Here is a 17,787-nt window from a genome sequence, read left to right on the forward strand (position 1 = left end):
GGAACGCCTAGGTGAGGTCACACAGGGACATGTCCAGGTGGGTTTTGAATGTCTCCAGAGAAGGAGACTCCACAACCCCCCTGGGCAGCCTGTTCCAGTGCTCTGTCACCCTCACTGAGAAGAAGTTTCTTCTCAAATTTAAGTGGAACCTCTTGTGTTCCAGCTTGATCCCATTACCCCTTGTCCTATCATTGTTGGCCACCGAGAAGAGCCTGGCTCCATCCTCATGGCACTCACCCTTTATATATTTATAAACATTAATCAGGTCACCCCTCAGTCTCCAAACTAAAGAGACCCAGCTCCCTCAGCCTTTCTTCATAAGGGAGATGCTCCACTCCCTTAATCATCTTTGTTGCCCTACGCTGGACCCTCTCCAGCAGTTCCCTGTCCTTCTGGAACTGAGGGGCCCAGAACTGGACACAATATTCCAGATGTGGTGTCACCAGGGCGGAGTAGAGGGGAAGGAGGACCTCTCTCGATCTACTAACCACCCCCCTTGTAATACACCCCAGGATGCCATTGGCCTTCCTGGCCACAAGGGCACAATGCTCATGGTCATCCTGTTGTCCACCAGGACCCCCAGGTCCCTTTCCCCTACACTGCTCTCTAATATGTAATTTCCCAACCTATACTGGAACCTGGGGTTGTTCCTGCCCAGATGCTGGACTCTACACTTTCCCTTGTTAAATTTCATCAGGTTATTCCCCGCCCAACTCTCCAGCCTGTCCAGGTCCCGCTGGATGGCAGCACAGCCTTCTGGCGTGTCAGCCACTCCTCCCAGCTTAGTGTCATCAGCAAACTTGCTGGTAGTACACTCTATTCCCTCGTCTAAATCGTTAATGAATATATTGAATAATATTGGCCCCGGTACTGACCCCTGAGGCACTCCACTAGATACTGGCCTCCAACTAGACTCCGCACCATTGACTACCACTCTCTGGCTTCTCTCCTTAAGCCAGTTTGCAACCCACCTCACTACTCTATGGTCTAGACCACACCTCCTCAACTTAGATGTGAGGATGCTGTGGGAGACTGTGTCAAAGGCTTTACTGAAGTCAAGGTAGACCACATCCACCGCTCTGCCATCATCCATCCACCTTGTTACATTCTCATAAAAGGCTATGAGGTTGGTCAAGCATGACTTACCCTTGGTAAAGCCATGCTGACTGCCCCTAATAACCCTCTTATCCTTGATATGCCTTGAGACGGCACCAAGGATAAGCTGTCCCATTACTTTTCCAGGGACAGAGGTGAGGCTGACCGGTCTATAATTACCTGGGTCCTCCTTCTTGCCCTTTTTGAAGACTGGAGTGACATTTGCTTTCCCCCAATCCTCGGGCACCTCCCCTGTTTCCCAAGACTTGGCAAAGATGTTGGAGAGCGGTCCAGCAATGACTTCAGCCAGCTCCCTCAGCACCCGCGGGTGCATCCCATCTGGATTTATGGATGTCCAGACTATTTAATTGCTCCCTAACCCAGTCCTCATTGACTAAATCAAACTCCTCCATTGACCTGGCTTCATCCGGGGTCTCAGGGGTACAGGGCTCCCCAGGACAGCCTCCATCAGAGTAGACAGAGACAAAGAAGGCATTCAGTAATTTTGCCTTCTCTGTATCTTCTGCCACCAGGGCACCCACCCCATTCATCAGTGGGCCTACATTGCCTCCGGTATTAGTTTTATCTGCTATGTATTTGAAAAAGTTCTTTTTGCTGTCCTTGACCCCTCTTGCCAGCTGTAATTCTAATTACAGCTGTAATTCTAATTCTAAGGGTAAAAACCAACCAAACGATTACGTCAGGAAAATAAATCTGAATAAGGCTCAGATAAAGTCAGTTGAGTCAAAGCAAGGGACAAACACTGAAGAAAAACATTTGGTGGAGAAAATAAGCCCACCAAATCATTGGAGAAATCTGCTGCATCCCCAGTTTCATGGTATTTTTGTAGTCATCATGTAGCAGTGCTCAGGTCTAGAACTGAAAGAGCTGATGCTCACCGGGACCTGTAGAGTGTGCTTTGGCACCCTGGCAGTTTGCTTTGTGGCACTTTTCCTCTGCTGAGGATAAGGCAGGCCAGGGTACCACACTGTGTAACTGAGACAGGCAACTGAGGACTGGTCTAGATTCAAATACTGTTGCAGCTGATGCTAAGCTGAAGCTTGCAATTTTGGGATTCCTGTGACATATTAGCCCCACAAGGTCACTCTAGGGCACTGTAAAGTGCCCATTCCAACTCTTCCTCACTCCCTCTCCCCTGCCCTAGGGTTTAGTAAACTCATCTGTTTCTTGCTAATTTCCACCTTCTGTCCAAATGAAAAATGTAGAATGAGAAAACTGCCCCATACTCCTGTGGATCTGTCAGCATGTTTGCAGGAATCCTGGCTGCTGGATCTTGGGCACTGACTGGCTGCGCAAGACAGAGGGAGGCAGCTCATTATAGCCCTTGCCTGGGTGGTCTGATGTTATCTCTGTGATTAAACGTCCCGGCTAGAAGAATTGGAGCTATTCCTAATGATAGCTGGGTCCCGAAATCTCACACTCTCCCTCACAGAGAGGGGCAGAGCTCCCACCAGGCTTCCCCTCCTCCTTCTCTTCCTCCTCCTGGTGAAGCTGGCCAATTCAACACATTCTTCAGTTCACTAGCATTAATAACTACAAAGTACTACAGATATCAACTGCAGCCCCCCCCAGCAGTCAGTGATAGGGACCTCACACAGATCCAGCATTGCAGAAGAAAACCTTCTTTTCACCTTACTGCATATTTCAGAGAGAAGTAGCATGCTATTCACAAAGAAAAAACACATATATCCAGGATCCAGCCATCTGGCTCTGGATCTACACACATGCTGTGCATTTTAGTGTCCTCTGCATAGAAAGTCCCACAATACAAGCACATTGAAATATTTTATGCTAAACACACATGAAATAAAGACTTTAGGATTAATGCCCCGTAAGGAACACGGCAGAGGGAAAAGTCTGGATTATTTTGGTCACCGCCTTCATCCACCGAGAAAGGCCAACGGCTAACAGTAGCTACAGATGCAAAAACCCTCTTAAGTTCAGTGGGACAGAAGCAACACAGTAGCCAGTGAGCTTCCTATATCACAAATCAAGGCAAGCAAGGCAATTAAGTCCCTACACAACGAGAGGGGCTTACTGAACTGTATCTCCAGGCTTCATTCCCCAACTCACCACCAACGTATCTTCCTTGATTCTCCAACAGTACTGTTACTATTCTGGGATCATGCTAGGCAATGGGCAAACTGAACAAGAAAATCTCAGGACAAATGAAAAATTGAGTATCGTTAACATACTGACAACACTACACATACTGACAAAGACATTGTCACTCTCTAGCAATCATTTGCATGCCTTAACTAGGGAAATCACTAATTTCGGATACTGATTTCCTCATGAGTGTCTCAGTAACCTGCTTATGATAAAGGAAATATTTCGTTTGATTAGAGTAAAGCAATGTAGCAAATAAAAAGTCATAAATATGGAAGCAGCAGTAGCGTAGAATTGTTCCTCAGTATTAAAGACAAAAGGTCAGTTGAGAGCAATGGCCCAGCAAACTCGCTATACTGCCTGGCACATTGTGGAAGATAGAAAAAATTTGCATGCATCTAACTGAAACATCTTATTGATAAGGAAAATTAATTTGTTGTTTCTGTATGTTAAAATCTAGGGATCTATCATTTGCAAAATGATCTAAAATTTGCAAAATCTGTCTCAGGTAACTATGGCCTGTTAAGATTTCTGCCTTAATGGTATTTTCTTGCAGGAAGTTTCAGAAGGTAAGTATATTCTGTGACAATAACTATTCACTTATCAGTTTTTACTCTGTCTTCCTACTAAACTGAATATCCCCTTCTTATTATGAGAAACATGAATAAAATGAACTTTATTTACCTTGTCATTCACTGGTCTGTATAATTCCTTCATATGTATCTGCTCTCTAAACAAGTAAACTTAATATTTTCACTTTCTTATTAAAAATGCATTTTGCAGGTAATTGTTGTAGTCAGTCATCTGCAAATCCCAGTTATTTTTCCTGAATTCACTTTAGGAATGGCAACTAGAACTGAAAGCAGTTCTTCAAGGGATGACGTCTAATCAATGCCTACACAATTACATACTATTTCCTATCGTGTTCCTTAAACATGCTAATAATTTTTGGTTTTGCCTTTACTGCTTGACTTAGAACAGGTATTTCCACTAAGCTTTCCAGAAAACACTCATTTTCTGATTAATTCAAAGCTTATTACTTTAAGTGGTGAAAATTACTGCTTGTCATGTAACCAATTATTTGTAAACACTGAACTTCATCTGCCAATGTCTTGCCCAATTAATGCAGTTGTTAATGTTGTCTTAGCTTTTCTCATAATAATCAAGAGAATACAGATGTACTGACAAATCACCAGGAGACAGGCTCAAGTTTAAGTTTACAGCACACATGTAGCTTCACAGCAATTGAACATCTGGACACTTGTAGCCCACATTATACTGAAGGTAACAAGAAGTTACCTCATGTGGCAAACATGAGCTGCACAAGCACATGTTCTACATGGATGAACACTACAGAGTAGTTAATCTACTGTAAATTCACACCCCATATTACCTTGCAATAACCTGCTTTTATATTCATTCTTTAGGTAATAATAGGCAGTCATTATCACAGAACCATGAACCTTCCGAATCTTTACCTTCACACTCCATCACGTGCATTCTGTATTCTACATCCTCAGTTACACTCTTGCTGTACAGCAACCTGGCTAGTCATTTTTAAATTTTATTTTATTTTTTTTCCTCTGTCTGGTTTGTATCTACAACAAAACTTTACTTCTCACCCAGCAGATACCTGCCTTGCTTAACAGTCCTTGCTGAAAGCTTGTCAAAAACTTTTTTAGAAGTTTGAACAAGAAGAACTAGTTCCACTCGATGCTATTTTTCTCAGTTCAAATAATTCTAATAGATCAAGACATGGATTGGGTGTTTTGTTTTGTTTTTTGTCTGATTTATGTTTATCTGGGTGAATCAAAATTCCATTCTGATTTCAATTTAATATATATCTGCCAGTGGATCAAGACTCGCTGCTTTAATCTACAGCAGGGGTGTCAAACTCATTTTCACTGGGGGCCGCATCAGCCGTGCAGTTTCCTTCAAAGGGCTGAATGTAATTTTAGGACTGTATAAACGTAGGAACAGGGAACTTTAGGGCCCTTATTACAGATCAGCACATTTTTTGCCTTTCTGTCCTCTATACCAGCTTTACCACTGACCACACCTTTCAGTAGGAACTTCGTCACTTCACTGTTGCATTTCTGAACTCCTAAATGTATACCATCCAGCCACAGAAGTCTCACAAAACATTTTTTGCCTATTTTTTTCTCCTAGGAGCTTAACTTCATTACCTGGAAAGAAAATGTATCTCCTCTGTATCTACTGTAGTGAAAAATAATGCAAAGGAAAGACTTTATCCCCAATGAATTAATACATTAATCTCTCAATAACATATTTAAGGAAATCTGATTTCCTGTGGCATCCCTGCGTGTCCCTCTGGCCAATTACCACGGCATTCACAAGTCTGCTCCCTATGATATCATCAAGATCTCTCCTCTCTATGTCCCCCCAGCTTACATGCAAGAAGCAGCACATGTTGCAGCTAGTTCCAGATTAGAAGCCTGTTCACTGCTATTTGCTATACGCATTCTGACCAGCGAGGCAGCAGTCCAAACAGAACAGAAACGCTGAACTCCACTTTAGCTCTCAACTGATACACTCTCACGGGCCTTGCACTTCTATGCACTTAGCATTTTTCAAGAAACAAATAAGAACCTACTATCTTCTAGACTAATTTAGTTGAAACTTAGGGAATTTGGACAGGGGCTCTCTCTTGTTTTCTTACAACCTTCTGAGCTCAGATACATCCATATTATCCTACTCAGCCATGAACTTATCAGGCTAAAGCTGAATCCTCAGAGGTACACATTTTTCCATAGAGATCTCCATGTTGCTTGCTCCCAAACGCATTGGGTAGCTAGTGGAACACCTTGTTATTTTTGGATACTGTGGAATATTTTAGTTAGATGGTAAGTACTGCAAAAAATCAGGCAGCATTCAAGAGAAATGTTATGGAGAGAAGTATTTAACTCTCACTGTTTGTCAAAACCTCAAAATCAGCTTTATTATTAGATTTTACATAATCACAAAAATATTGTAAATCTGTGTTTTTAAGTAAATAAAATGGACTAGAATTCCTCAGAAGGAAAAACTAACATTCATTGTTAACAGGTGTAATAAAAAAATAAAGATTTTTCTCAGCAGCTTCACTGTATTTATTGATGTGTAATGCTGAATATTTATCTTTCATAACCTGAGACTGTCATACTCCAATGTGTCCTTAAGGCAACATCTGTCCTGCACTCACCATTAAAGACAGTTAGAGAAGTTATCCAAACAGCTGCTCCTTTTCTAGTCTAAGATAGAACAACGCTGTCCCTCTTTTCTCTCCATTAATCTCTCTCTCATTGCTGCAGCTGGGCAGTAAGGCATCATAGAGTGATGCAGGGGATTAAGTAATGATTCTTATGGGTTCTAGATCAATATTTCTACTGTATAGCCCTGTGAAGGCATCCTTGTTTTCTCCATCTTCCAAGCATGAAGATGCAACTGATGAAATTTTATACGATATAACAAAAAATATTTTTCAAAAATACAAATTAACAAAAGGCAACATGTTCTCTCACACTTCATGAGACAGCGTGTAAGGACTGAAAGCTAACTGTACAAGGGAATGAAATTGCACATCAGTAAGGCTTTACATTGCTACCATCTCCACATTCCATATTATAAGAACTGCTCACTTTATGAGTATCACTGTGAAGTTCCCATCTGGTGCTTCAGAAGTGAATGGAGAGGACTGGCAAGACAGAAAGCTGATGTAATCACAAAAATCTTGTTTTCTTAAGATGACAGATTTTAAATATCTTGTTCAAAGGTTGCCATACACTTACACTTAAAATTTTCCCTTTGAACATTGGCATTCAGCAGCCAATTAGCCTTGATAAATCAAACTGATTTAATACAGAGGGCAGAATGCAAGAGTGTAAGGGAGAAAATGTGAAAGAGGTGCTTTGAACATGGGTACAAAACAGTGAAGAACAGCAGGGACTGGGGAGGGACAGAGGTGGACTCCCGACCAGAATGGCAACATCATTCCAAGCACAGCTGTTGAGGCTGCATTCCTGGGAACCCCGGAGACCCACACTAGTACACAGATACCAGAAGCAGTTCCCACAAGAATGGGAATGGAAAATAAGCTTCCCAGCTGCTCTTGGAAGGAGGTAATGTATTCAGAATACCCCCGCCCCCAGGACACAGCTGGGCACAACACAAGGAAACAAGGCACAGACAAAGACATCCAACTCTCACGCAGAAGCTTGTGCCTTTGGAAAAGAAACACAGTACACAGCAAGAGCAGTATTTTCTAAAGTCTCTCTTTCACACACCCCATCCAAATCAGTAGTCCTAATCTTGCCATTAAACTTAATTAAATCCAAATATCAAGTCCCTTTCATAAGAGTCAGGTACTTTCCAACAAGGTAGGCTAACTCGGAGGTTCTGGAGCAGCTTTAAACAACTTTACTATTTGTATTACTTGGGTAAGTCATTTTCTCTTCCAAGGTTGTTTTCATGCAAATTTATTTTAGAATGCTTTTACTTTAAATGGACTTTTATGTTTCAAGTATCTTAAACAGAGGAGCGAAAAGGGGGAAAAGAACAATTCAGTTTCCTGTCTAGAAATGCACAGGAAACTAGTGTCCTGTTTAACTAAATCACACTCATAACAAGCCTTACCTCAAACCTTCTCTCAGTTTCCAATTACTCACTTCTCCTTCCCAAAGGAGAGTCCCCAAACACTCCCATCTCAAGTCTTGCCCGCTTTCAACCCATACCAATTTTCTTTGACGTCTCACTTCTCTCCAGCTGTTTCCTAAATCCTCTCCTACATTTTCATCTACCCTTCTGCACCCATCTTCCCCGCTCCTGGTTCAGACCAAATCCTTGTCTGCCCAAATCTATAACCACACAGCACTCCCTAATAGCTTCACTGATATCTACCCTTCTGCAAATCACTTTCCAAACTGCCAGCCTACTCCGTAATGCCTGAACTTCTCTTATTCATTACATCCCCCTGCTTCAAATCCACATCAATACCCAGTAGTTCAACACCAGGTGATTCCAGGTCCCTCACAAATGAGCCCAACCCTTGCTTGGCTCCTCCAGTTTTGCCTATACAGGAACTTGCTGCCAGACTATTACTCCTTTATTCTATGCTGCCTGGTACTTCTTGTTACCCTTCATTGTCACGGAAGCCTTGTCTGCCCAAAGAACTATAATCCTTGATCCATGTTGCAAGACAGGTTTTAAAAGTCATGGTGGATTAAATAATAATAATAATAAGAAGAAGAAGAAGAATTAGAATTAGAATTAGTTCTTAGATGATGGAAGAGCAGAATTTGTCCAAGGAAAAAAAAAGGCACAAGTAGTAGCAGTATGCTTTAGCCACGTTCTTTTGGGCCTTAAATTTACATCTGAACCTTCCAAAACATCACTGTTTAAGGCATGATTAAAATAATAGTCTCAGCTGAGAAATTACCATATGCCATAAAATCAGTACTGAAGAATCAGATTGCCTTAAAAGAAAAGCTGTCCTCAACTAAACCATCCAAATTTTCATATTAAGCAAGCTTCATATTTCATCTCCAAAGGGATTATTGTAGAAATACGACCTCTAGAATCACAGTAGAGAGCAGATGTCTACAACTGAATGGACACGGGCTCACACAAGAAATTCATTGTCAGAGCTCCGGTTCTAAACTTTTCATTGACTTGTGAATCCCTTTACACATGGATCTTTTTCATAATGACAGAAACCACTAAGACACAACCCAACCCATGTTTCTATATTTCACTACAGAAGCAAAGCCTGTACATACACTGTGTAGCCAAATACAAAATATATCAAGGTCACTCAGAAAATCTACACTGCACGCCAGGAGCTGAAGTCTTTATTGTTTGCTTGTCAGAAAAAAGGGAATTGGCACCTTCATTCTCCTATACATTTCTCACCTCTTCTGTGGGGAAATATCTTGGGAGAAACCAGATGCAAAAAGCAATGCAGACATTTACGACAACCAACACATTTCCAGAGCCACCGCTGCACTTCATGGCCACTTTCAGACTGCAGTATACCTACACCAACTGACTGACGGGTGGCTGAACAGCTTTCAGACACCACCACACAATCACCAGAGGGTGCTCCTCTGTCCCCCTGCGCAGCCACGCTCGGGAAGCTGCACAGCCCTTCCCATGCAGATCTTCACAAATTCCCATCTGCTTTCCCTCTTCTGTACTTCCAAGTTTAACTAGCAAAAAGTAGCTATGGTTGGAATACATAAGTTTAAAAATCATCTAATAGCTATATAAATGGCACCACGAGGACAATTTGCATTATCTTGACAGACCTAAGAAACCACAACAGTTGGAGCTGAGTGGGAAATGAGTGAATTTAGGGAGAAAGTCTAAGAATTTATTTTTAAAAATTCTTTTCTGAAAAGACTAGAATGAAATAGATGCATTTCAATTTTTCCCCAACAGTTGTTTAGATACTAATTTTTATCCAGGGAGGCAGTTTCCATCCTACATTTAGCTTATATCAAATCACCATTTCCTGAATGAAGACGTTTCACTAACAAATTTTTTAACAGTTTTGCTGACAAAGTTAAGCTTCAAAAAGCTGAATTCTGATTTCAATAAGAAAACCAGACTGATAGCTCTGAATGTTACTGGACAAGCAAATAAGCTTGTCCTGATGTTCCCCAAACCATTTCAGGCTTTGCAAGATCAAATTATTTAAGTAGGGTCTGGCCTGACACAAGATCAGGCCTCAGCATCACAGGTGTATTCAGTGCTCACATTCTTTGCTGAGTCCATCAACAAGAAGGTGCTTTGTTTTTGTGACTTACCCTTTAAAGTTCAAGACCTATCTGCAAAGATCAGAGTGCCTGTGTTAGATCTGCAACTGCCCAGACTGCATCAAAACCTTGAACTAAATTTAGAAGGGTCCAAAATTGTATTCAGCTTCCTAGAGTTACAAATGCACCCCATCTTCTGAAAAAGACATATTGCCAATCACCTAACCAGATATTCAAAATCCAGACATAACAATAAAATTGAAAGAAGCAAAAAGAAACAAATAGCAGCAGCTATTTCACCTATTAAGCATGCCTCAGAAAACTTAACAAAACATCACTTTTAAACCAGTAATTCCAGAATCAAAGTATCAGAGGGAAGATACTTAGACTGTTTGGCCCTAACAAGGAGGGGAAAAAATAAATTTCCAAGGCAAAGTATCTATCCTGGAGAACCTCCAGTTGGCATTAACTGAGAAGTGTCCAGCTTGAACACCTTTGATGACCGCAACTATAGTGTATTATAAAGAAGAAAAATTACTACCTGTGTAAACATTTAGGACATAACTCAAAAAGAAATAGGAAACTAGGTAGAATTCCACCAGAAGCCAATGTAAATTTGATCTATACCACCCACCATGATTAGCAAAAGGATAATCATATCCCATAATAGTAAGTGTAATAAACAATTCTAAGAGTTAGAGATGTTTGTTCATTAAAGCTTCTTAAAAGGAAACGCTCAGGGGTTATTGAGTTAGAGATGTCTGTTCATTAACACTTCTTAAAAGGAAACGCTCAGGGGTTATTGTGCAACATGGGAAGCCCCTGCCCTTTGTTATGCAATTGCCTTAAATGTTCGATCCTCTAAAGGTGGGAGGGTGGCAGGGGTAGGTGAGAAGATAGGAGATTAACCGCCTGACAACAGAGGACACAGTCGCAGAAAGAACGAGTGACCGGCACTCTGAGCAACGAACCCGGGACCCTATAAAAGGCCGGAAGAAGTTTTTCCGGCGCGCCATTGGAGAAGCCAACCTCATGGTCGCCCAGCGCTGTTTTTGCTTATTGCGTTGAAATCCATCGGGAATAAATTTCTGTTATTCAAGTTAATTTCGAGTCAAAATTTATCACAGTAAGTACTTCAGTATGTCATTACAATGCTATGAGAATACAGAATTTACATCAGAACCTATCGTGACAACTTCCGTTCCCAGCACTGTGATGACACACTGGAGGAATGAGGAAGCAAGTCTCATGGAAGCACATCTGACAAGACTTGGTTTTAATGTTTAATAAGACCATTTGGTGTTTCATAACATTTTCTAATCCTCTGCCCAGTCTTGTTTTCTTCTATAAAAGCACCTTAGCAATGTTCTTGTAATCTCATAGAAAATAAAAATTCTTGTTGCTGTAAACACTTCAAAACAGCAGTATGACAAAAATAAATTATGAGATTTCCAGCACACCTCATACCAGCCCAGTGCTGACACAGAAGCCTGTGACAGACTGATCTCTTGTCACAGGGTCTCTGGCTTTACTGCTTACATACCTGCCGTGTAAGGAGACTGATGTGGCTTGGTGGGGAATACTGACAGGCTGCGTGTTTTTCTGCCAGATGCTGCAGTTCTGCTGCTACCATACTGTGGCTGTAATGTTTGCCCTTGGAAGAAGTATCTTCTGCATCTTTGTGAGTCCTGGCTGAGCCCACACGCTGCCCACTTGGACTGCAGTGGCATGAATCTACCAAACAAACATTTGGATATGCTTAGTGAGCGGTATGCCAGACTGTCTCAGCCTGCTGATCACAGAGATACAAAGCAGGTATTATATTTTATGCAGATTCTAGGGAGAAGACAGTCTTCCATTCTACATGGGTATTGCCTATGTGAGCTTTTGTCAATGCCAAACTCATATTCTCTTTATCATAATGTATGTAATGGCAAACAATTCTAGAGAATATTGGTTGCTGTTACCTACGTTAAATCTGTAATGTTTTTGCTTAAAAAAAAAAAAAAAAAAGGGATCCCTTTGAATACACTACTCAGTTGGGAAGTCAGATTTCAATGCTAGAAAGGATGTCTATATATATATATGACAACAATAACATCAATATATATACAGAAACTGTAGTGAACACGTGCTGACCCTGACATATAACCTAAAGCAAAAGTATACCACCATTAATAAAAATATATATTTTATCAGGACCACAGCTATTAGCCTGTGTGCAGTTCCCAAAACTTTCCTAATAGATTACAGTCTGCATCTATAAATTCCTACATTTTCATCTACCCTTCAGATTCCTTATACTCTGAAGTTGCATTGTTCAACTATGTTCTACTTCAGCATGGTAAATGAGAGGTCTTGTTTTTAAGATAGTCTCGGATATGGCAATGCTGAAAGGTTCTAGAGAATGAGATACAGTAATGATTCACTCAAATCTTTCTTTTTTTGGAGGTCTTAACACACCTTTAAGTATTTAACAAATATGAGGTTCCATTAAAGGAACAGAACAATACAGAACTGAGAACAGCACATAGACTGAGACAGGACCTCTGCTAACAAAAACTACTTTAAAAATCACTGAAGATAAACAAGAGATTAGTAATACAATCATATGAAAATATATAGTACTTCATTTCCCAGCTCTTTTTGAACAAGTTCAAAGGCTGACTTCAAAGCTTGAGGCTAAGGGAGACCTTCTTGCTGTCTACAACTACCTGAAAGGAAGTTGTAGCATGGAAGGTGTTGGTCTCTTCTCCCAAGTAACAAGCAATAGGACAAAAGGAAATGGCCTCAAGTTGCACCAGGAGAGGTTTAGATGGAATATTAGGAAAAATTTCTTCACCAAAAGGGTTGTCAGGCATTGGAACAGGGTGCCCAGGGAAGTGGTTGAGTCACCATCCCTGGAGGTATTTAAAAGATATAGAGAGAGAGTGCTTAGGGACATGGTTTAGTGGTGGACTTGACAGTGGTTAACGGTTGGACTCAAAGCATCTTAATGGTCTTTTCCAACCTAAATGATTCTATGATTCCCTGTTCAATAAAAGGGCATCTTTGTTAAACAAGGGCTGCTTCCTGTACTCATCCTTTCCATGAGAAATTTAACACCATTCAACAAGACTCATAGTAACAGAAGTGTAAAATTTGTACCTAGTCCAGACCAGAAATTATACAATTCTATACCGAACTAACAGGTTATTATGCATCCCAGAACACTCACCTACTTTTGCAGAGGATGGTCGGGACAATCTTTGGCTGTAGACCTGAGCAGCTCTCTGAAAAGACGAGAATGGGCCAATGGTGTAGCTACCAGAATGACAACGATGTAACCCTGTAAAGCCAGAAGCCCCACTGGACACTGGGTTCGTGAAGGCCGAAGAGCTGTCAGGAGCTGTACTCTGCAAGGAGGGTGGCAGAGATTGGGACTGAATCAGCCTGGGACCAACTGGAGGAGCTGGCAAGGAATGGTGACCAGGCAACTGCGAATTTTCAGAGGCCGCAGACTGAGCTGATATCCAGGAACTGGTACTTCTCTGCAACGTGGCACCAGAAACAGAGGAAGAAGCACTAGAAGGGTCACATCGATGTAATTTCACTTCAGCATTTAAGGAGAAGGTGGGTCCTTCTGAAACTACACAAAGATAACGAGCACACTGAGAAAAAGGTGCTTTCAGGTCCTTCAGACAATATCAGTACACCAAAGATGTCTCTACTCAGACACACTGAAGTCAAAATGACCTCATCTACCAGCAAAGACAAGAAGAGCCTCTACATGATGAACATCCTCTTTCAAGAGCTTCCCCCACAGAAGAGCTGCTAATTCTTTCATACTGGTCACTCTACAGTATCTTATCTTGGGTTTAAATGAAAAACCTGTAGAACCTTCCCCAAAATTGGGCATTTGAATCCCTCAGTTTGAATTCAAAGGTTACAACTTCTGTATAAACAGTATTAAAAACAGCATGTGCTTTCAGTATTTTTTCTTGGTGATTATTTAAGCCAGTTCACTTACAGGTTGGTTTAACTTCTTTGGGTTTATAGCCTTTTAATGCTCCTTCTGCAGGCAGATCCACAACTGAACTTTTGGGCTGATCACCTTTTATTTTTTTCACCATCTCAAGTTGCTCTATAACCAAATCAAGGAGTTAGGATTTAGATCAATGTAAACTGTGACATCATTAGAACAGGACTGAAACATTTAAACCTTGTTACAATGCACTTTCTTGCTAATATTTACTGTAGACCATGCGACTCTATTGATCACAATTGTGCTGTCATGTACAGTAGCATGGACTACTAGATATGTATGGCTGGCATGGCACTTTCTTCCATGGAACACTTATTTAGGCTCAAGTATATGGAGTCTGCCCTCCAATGGGTATGCTCACTGTAGGCAGCACAATTTAAAGGGCCTGGATTTCTCTCATCCCTTACTTTGATTTTGGGATTCTCTGTTCATTTCAAATCTCAGTGCCTTCAGTTTGCATACTCTCATCTTTAGTCATGAAACACCTTATCTAGTTCCTTATGAATGCTACTCCAGACTCATCCTATTTCACTTCAGGCAATGGTAGCAGGAGTGCAGTTACACTACTCTACTATATATATATATATATATATATATATATATATATGTATATGTATATATATGTGTATATATATATTTAACTAAAAAAAAAATAAATATATATATACGTACAGATATATATACATGAAACCTCAAGAAAGCTGAATAACATTCTGGAGGGGGTTGTTCTCTTTCCATAGACTGAAGTTAAACTGTATCTGCCCAGGCATCATCATCTCAGAACTGCAACACTTACCCCCTTGAGGCTGTTTCTCTAACTGCTTACTGGTGTTGCCGAGTTTTGTGCTTGTGGAGTTTGTTCCTAGGAAGACACTTGCTGACTTATTTTTGCGTGTGTAAAACGTCAGCACTTTCACCAGGTCATTTTCACTACAATAACAAAGAAGAATGGACATAAGTGAGGATTCTAAGCTTTTCTCAGTTCATGTAACAATCAAAGACAAGAAACGATAGAGAGACTGAAGGAAAAAAAGGTGAGGCCAGGCAAGCTAATGTTTTGCTCAGTTCTGTAGGGTAAGAACAGAAGGAAATAAACATGCCTCGGTTAAACCTGAGATTCCCACTGAAATGCCATTTTTTTTATTCAATAGAAAGTTCAAGGTATTTAGGAGTCTTCCCAGGATAAATAAAGAGCAAGTGAAAAGTCCAAACATATTTCTGAGATAAGCTTAACAGGAGAGATTCAGCTCACAGCTACATGTGTGAATCTTCCCCGGGTATTCTCTAGAACAGGCGGCTATCTTGTTCATCAGAGAACTCAATTCAGTCTGTGTTTGACAGTCATCATCAGTAGTTTAAATTCAGCAGTGGGAAGAGAAGAGGAAAGAAAACAGAAGAGCTTGTTAATTAGCCAAAACTGCAGGACAAACAAACAGAACAGTCAATATTTTGTGAATCTCATATAATTTGAATACTTTCTCATTTTCTTTACAAGAAGAGAGTTTAATTGCCCCAATGAGGATGTTGTCTACCTTGACTTCAACAAGGCTTTTGACACCATCTCTCACAACATCCTCATAGGCAAGCTCAGGACATGCAGGCTGGATAAACGCACAGTGAGATGGATCATGAACTGGCTGGATGGCAGAGCTCAGAAGGTTGTGATCAATAGTGAAGAGTCTGATTGGAGGCCTGTAGTTAGTGGGGTTCCCCAGGGGTCAGTGTTAGGTGCAGTCTTGTTCAACCTGTTCATCAATGACCTGGATGAAGAGACGGAGCACACCCACAGCTAGTTTGCTGATGATACCAAACTGGGAGGAAGGGTTGACACAGCAGAAGGCTGTGCTGCTGTTCAGTGAGACCTGGACAGGCTGGAGGACTGGGCAGGGAAGAACCTAATAAAGTTCAACAAGGGTAAGTGTAAGGTCCTGCACCTGGGGAGGAATAACCCCATGCACCAGTACAGGTTAGGAGTGGACCTTCTGGAAAACAGCATGGCAGAGAAGGACTTGGGAGTTCTGGCTGACAAGAGGTTGACCATGAGTGCACAATGTGCCCTTGTGATCAAGAAAGCCAACGATATCCTGGGGTGCATTGGGAAAAGTGTGACCAGCAGGCCAAGGGAGGTTCTCCTCCCCCTCTACTCTGCACTGGTGAGGCCACATCTGGAGTCCTGCATCCAGTTCTGGGCTCCCCAGTTGAAAAAGGATAAGGAATTACTGGAAGGAGTGCAGCAGAGGACTATGATGGTGATTAGGGGCCTAGAACACCTTTCTTATACGGAGAGACAGAGAGCTGGGTCTGTTCAGCCTGGAGAAGGCTGAGAGGGGATCTCATCAGTGTTTATAAATATCTTAAGGGCGGGTGTCAAGAGGATGGGACCAGACTCCTTTCAGTGGTGCCAACGATAGGATGACGGGCAACAGGAACAGACTGAAGCATAGGAGGTTTCATCTGAGTGTGAGGAGAAACTTCTTTGCTTTGAGGGTGCCAGAGCACTGGAACAGGCTGCCCAGAGAGGTTGTGGAGTCTCCTCCTCTGGAGACATTCAAAACCCACCTGGACACATTCCTGCACAATCAAGGTGCACCTGCTTTAGCAGGTGGGTTGGACTAGATTATCTCCAGGGGTCCCTTCCAACCCCAACCATTCTGTGATTCTATGTCCTAATCATCTCATGGTCCCAAAACAGTATCAGTTACTTGGCCATTCATATTAGAGCTTGTGCAAGCTGTAATTCTAATTGTTTTGGTATCTGATAATCCCATATGCTTTCCTTTTGCTTTTTAGTATTGTCTCAGGATCAGGGAGTAGATATATGTCAGAGCAAACACCAAAAGCAAGAAGTATACTGTCAGTAACACTACAAGAAAACCTACTACACGAATATAAATTTGCATAGTCAAAGCAGTTATAGTCCTTCAAAATGTCCTTTACATATCAAACTTGTATTTGTCTTAGTTAGCCTGAGCTTTGGTAAAAACAATGTCTAAAGCTGATCCCACTGGAGCTTGCACCTTCAGGGCATGCTGCAAAGTTCACCTTTTCTCCCAAACCAATGAGAACAGAGGTGTAGAGAATGAAAAATTTTGGGTGAAAAGGTGCTTTAAGCTTTTAAGTAAGTTTACCAGCATAAGTATATACTTTTACATTGCACTGAGGATGTTTAGGAGCAATGGCTGTAGGATGTGTTTAGTTAAACACAAAACCATCCATGCGACATCAGAGTCAATGAGACAATCCCAACTATTAAGTGGCAAAATTTGTTACCCATTTTCTCCAGTGCTGCATTCAGTGTACTGCAGAACACACACTCAAAGTGGAAATCTATCTCCTTTGCTTGGCTCCAAATGACTAGCTCACTGATTTAAGCTTTAAGCACAGCACAAAGTAGTGTCAGATATCAGGGGTTTCAAACATAACTGGTACTTCATAAGAAGCATAAAGATCATCACTAGAAATTGTCTGATCATTGGCAAACTGGCTTTTGCTGTTCTTTATCACTCCGGCAGGTGATCCAGCAAAAAAATCTCCAGCCCCAGCCTAGACTGTGCATCAGGCCAGGATGGCATGGTAGCCAATAACATGGAAACAGGAGAGTATGCAGTTCTGCCCCCAACAGACAGCTCTTAGCATTTCCAGCAAAAAGCAAAATGACCTGCCCAAGGAGGCAGTCATTTTACAGCCAGGGATGTCAAAGAACCACAAGCATGCTGTGGGCCCATGTAATCTGCATTTCTAGTGACAGCAGTAGATGCTAAGGTACATGGCAGTCAGACATCTTGA

At 41.5% G+C, this 17,787-nt stretch overlaps 1 protein-coding gene across 22 annotated transcripts in view; it reads right to left on the reverse strand.

Annotated features, from left to right (window-relative positions):
* Positions 1 to 17,787, reverse strand: part of TTLL5 (tubulin tyrosine ligase like 5) — a 144,140-nt gene that overhangs the window by 68,155 nt on the left and 58,198 nt on the right. For 18 of the 22 annotated variants that reach the window (XR_010472873.1, XR_010472871.1, XR_010472872.1 and 15 more), the window contains 4 exons: positions 14,798 to 14,931; positions 13,987 to 14,100; positions 13,195 to 13,605; positions 11,521 to 11,711 (listed from right to left, as the gene is read on the reverse strand). Coding sequence is in view for 19 of the 22 variants with exons in the window: in XM_065063875.1 (XP_064919947.1) it covers positions 11,521 to 11,711; positions 13,195 to 13,605; positions 13,987 to 14,100; positions 14,798 to 14,931 (850 nt within the window). In the remaining 3 variants the exon portion in view is untranslated. The remainder of the gene's footprint in view (positions 1 to 11,520; positions 11,712 to 13,194; positions 13,606 to 13,986; positions 14,101 to 14,797; positions 14,932 to 17,787) is intronic. The other 4 variants (XM_065063874.1, XM_065063882.1, XM_065063881.1 and 1 more) reach the window with 2 other exon arrangements.

Source organism: Columba livia, chromosome 5, assembly GCF_036013475.1.
Source record: "Columba livia isolate bColLiv1 breed racing homer chromosome 5, bColLiv1.pat.W.v2, whole genome shotgun sequence".
Classification (NCBI taxonomy): Eukaryota; Metazoa; Chordata; class Aves; order Columbiformes; family Columbidae; genus Columba; species Columba livia.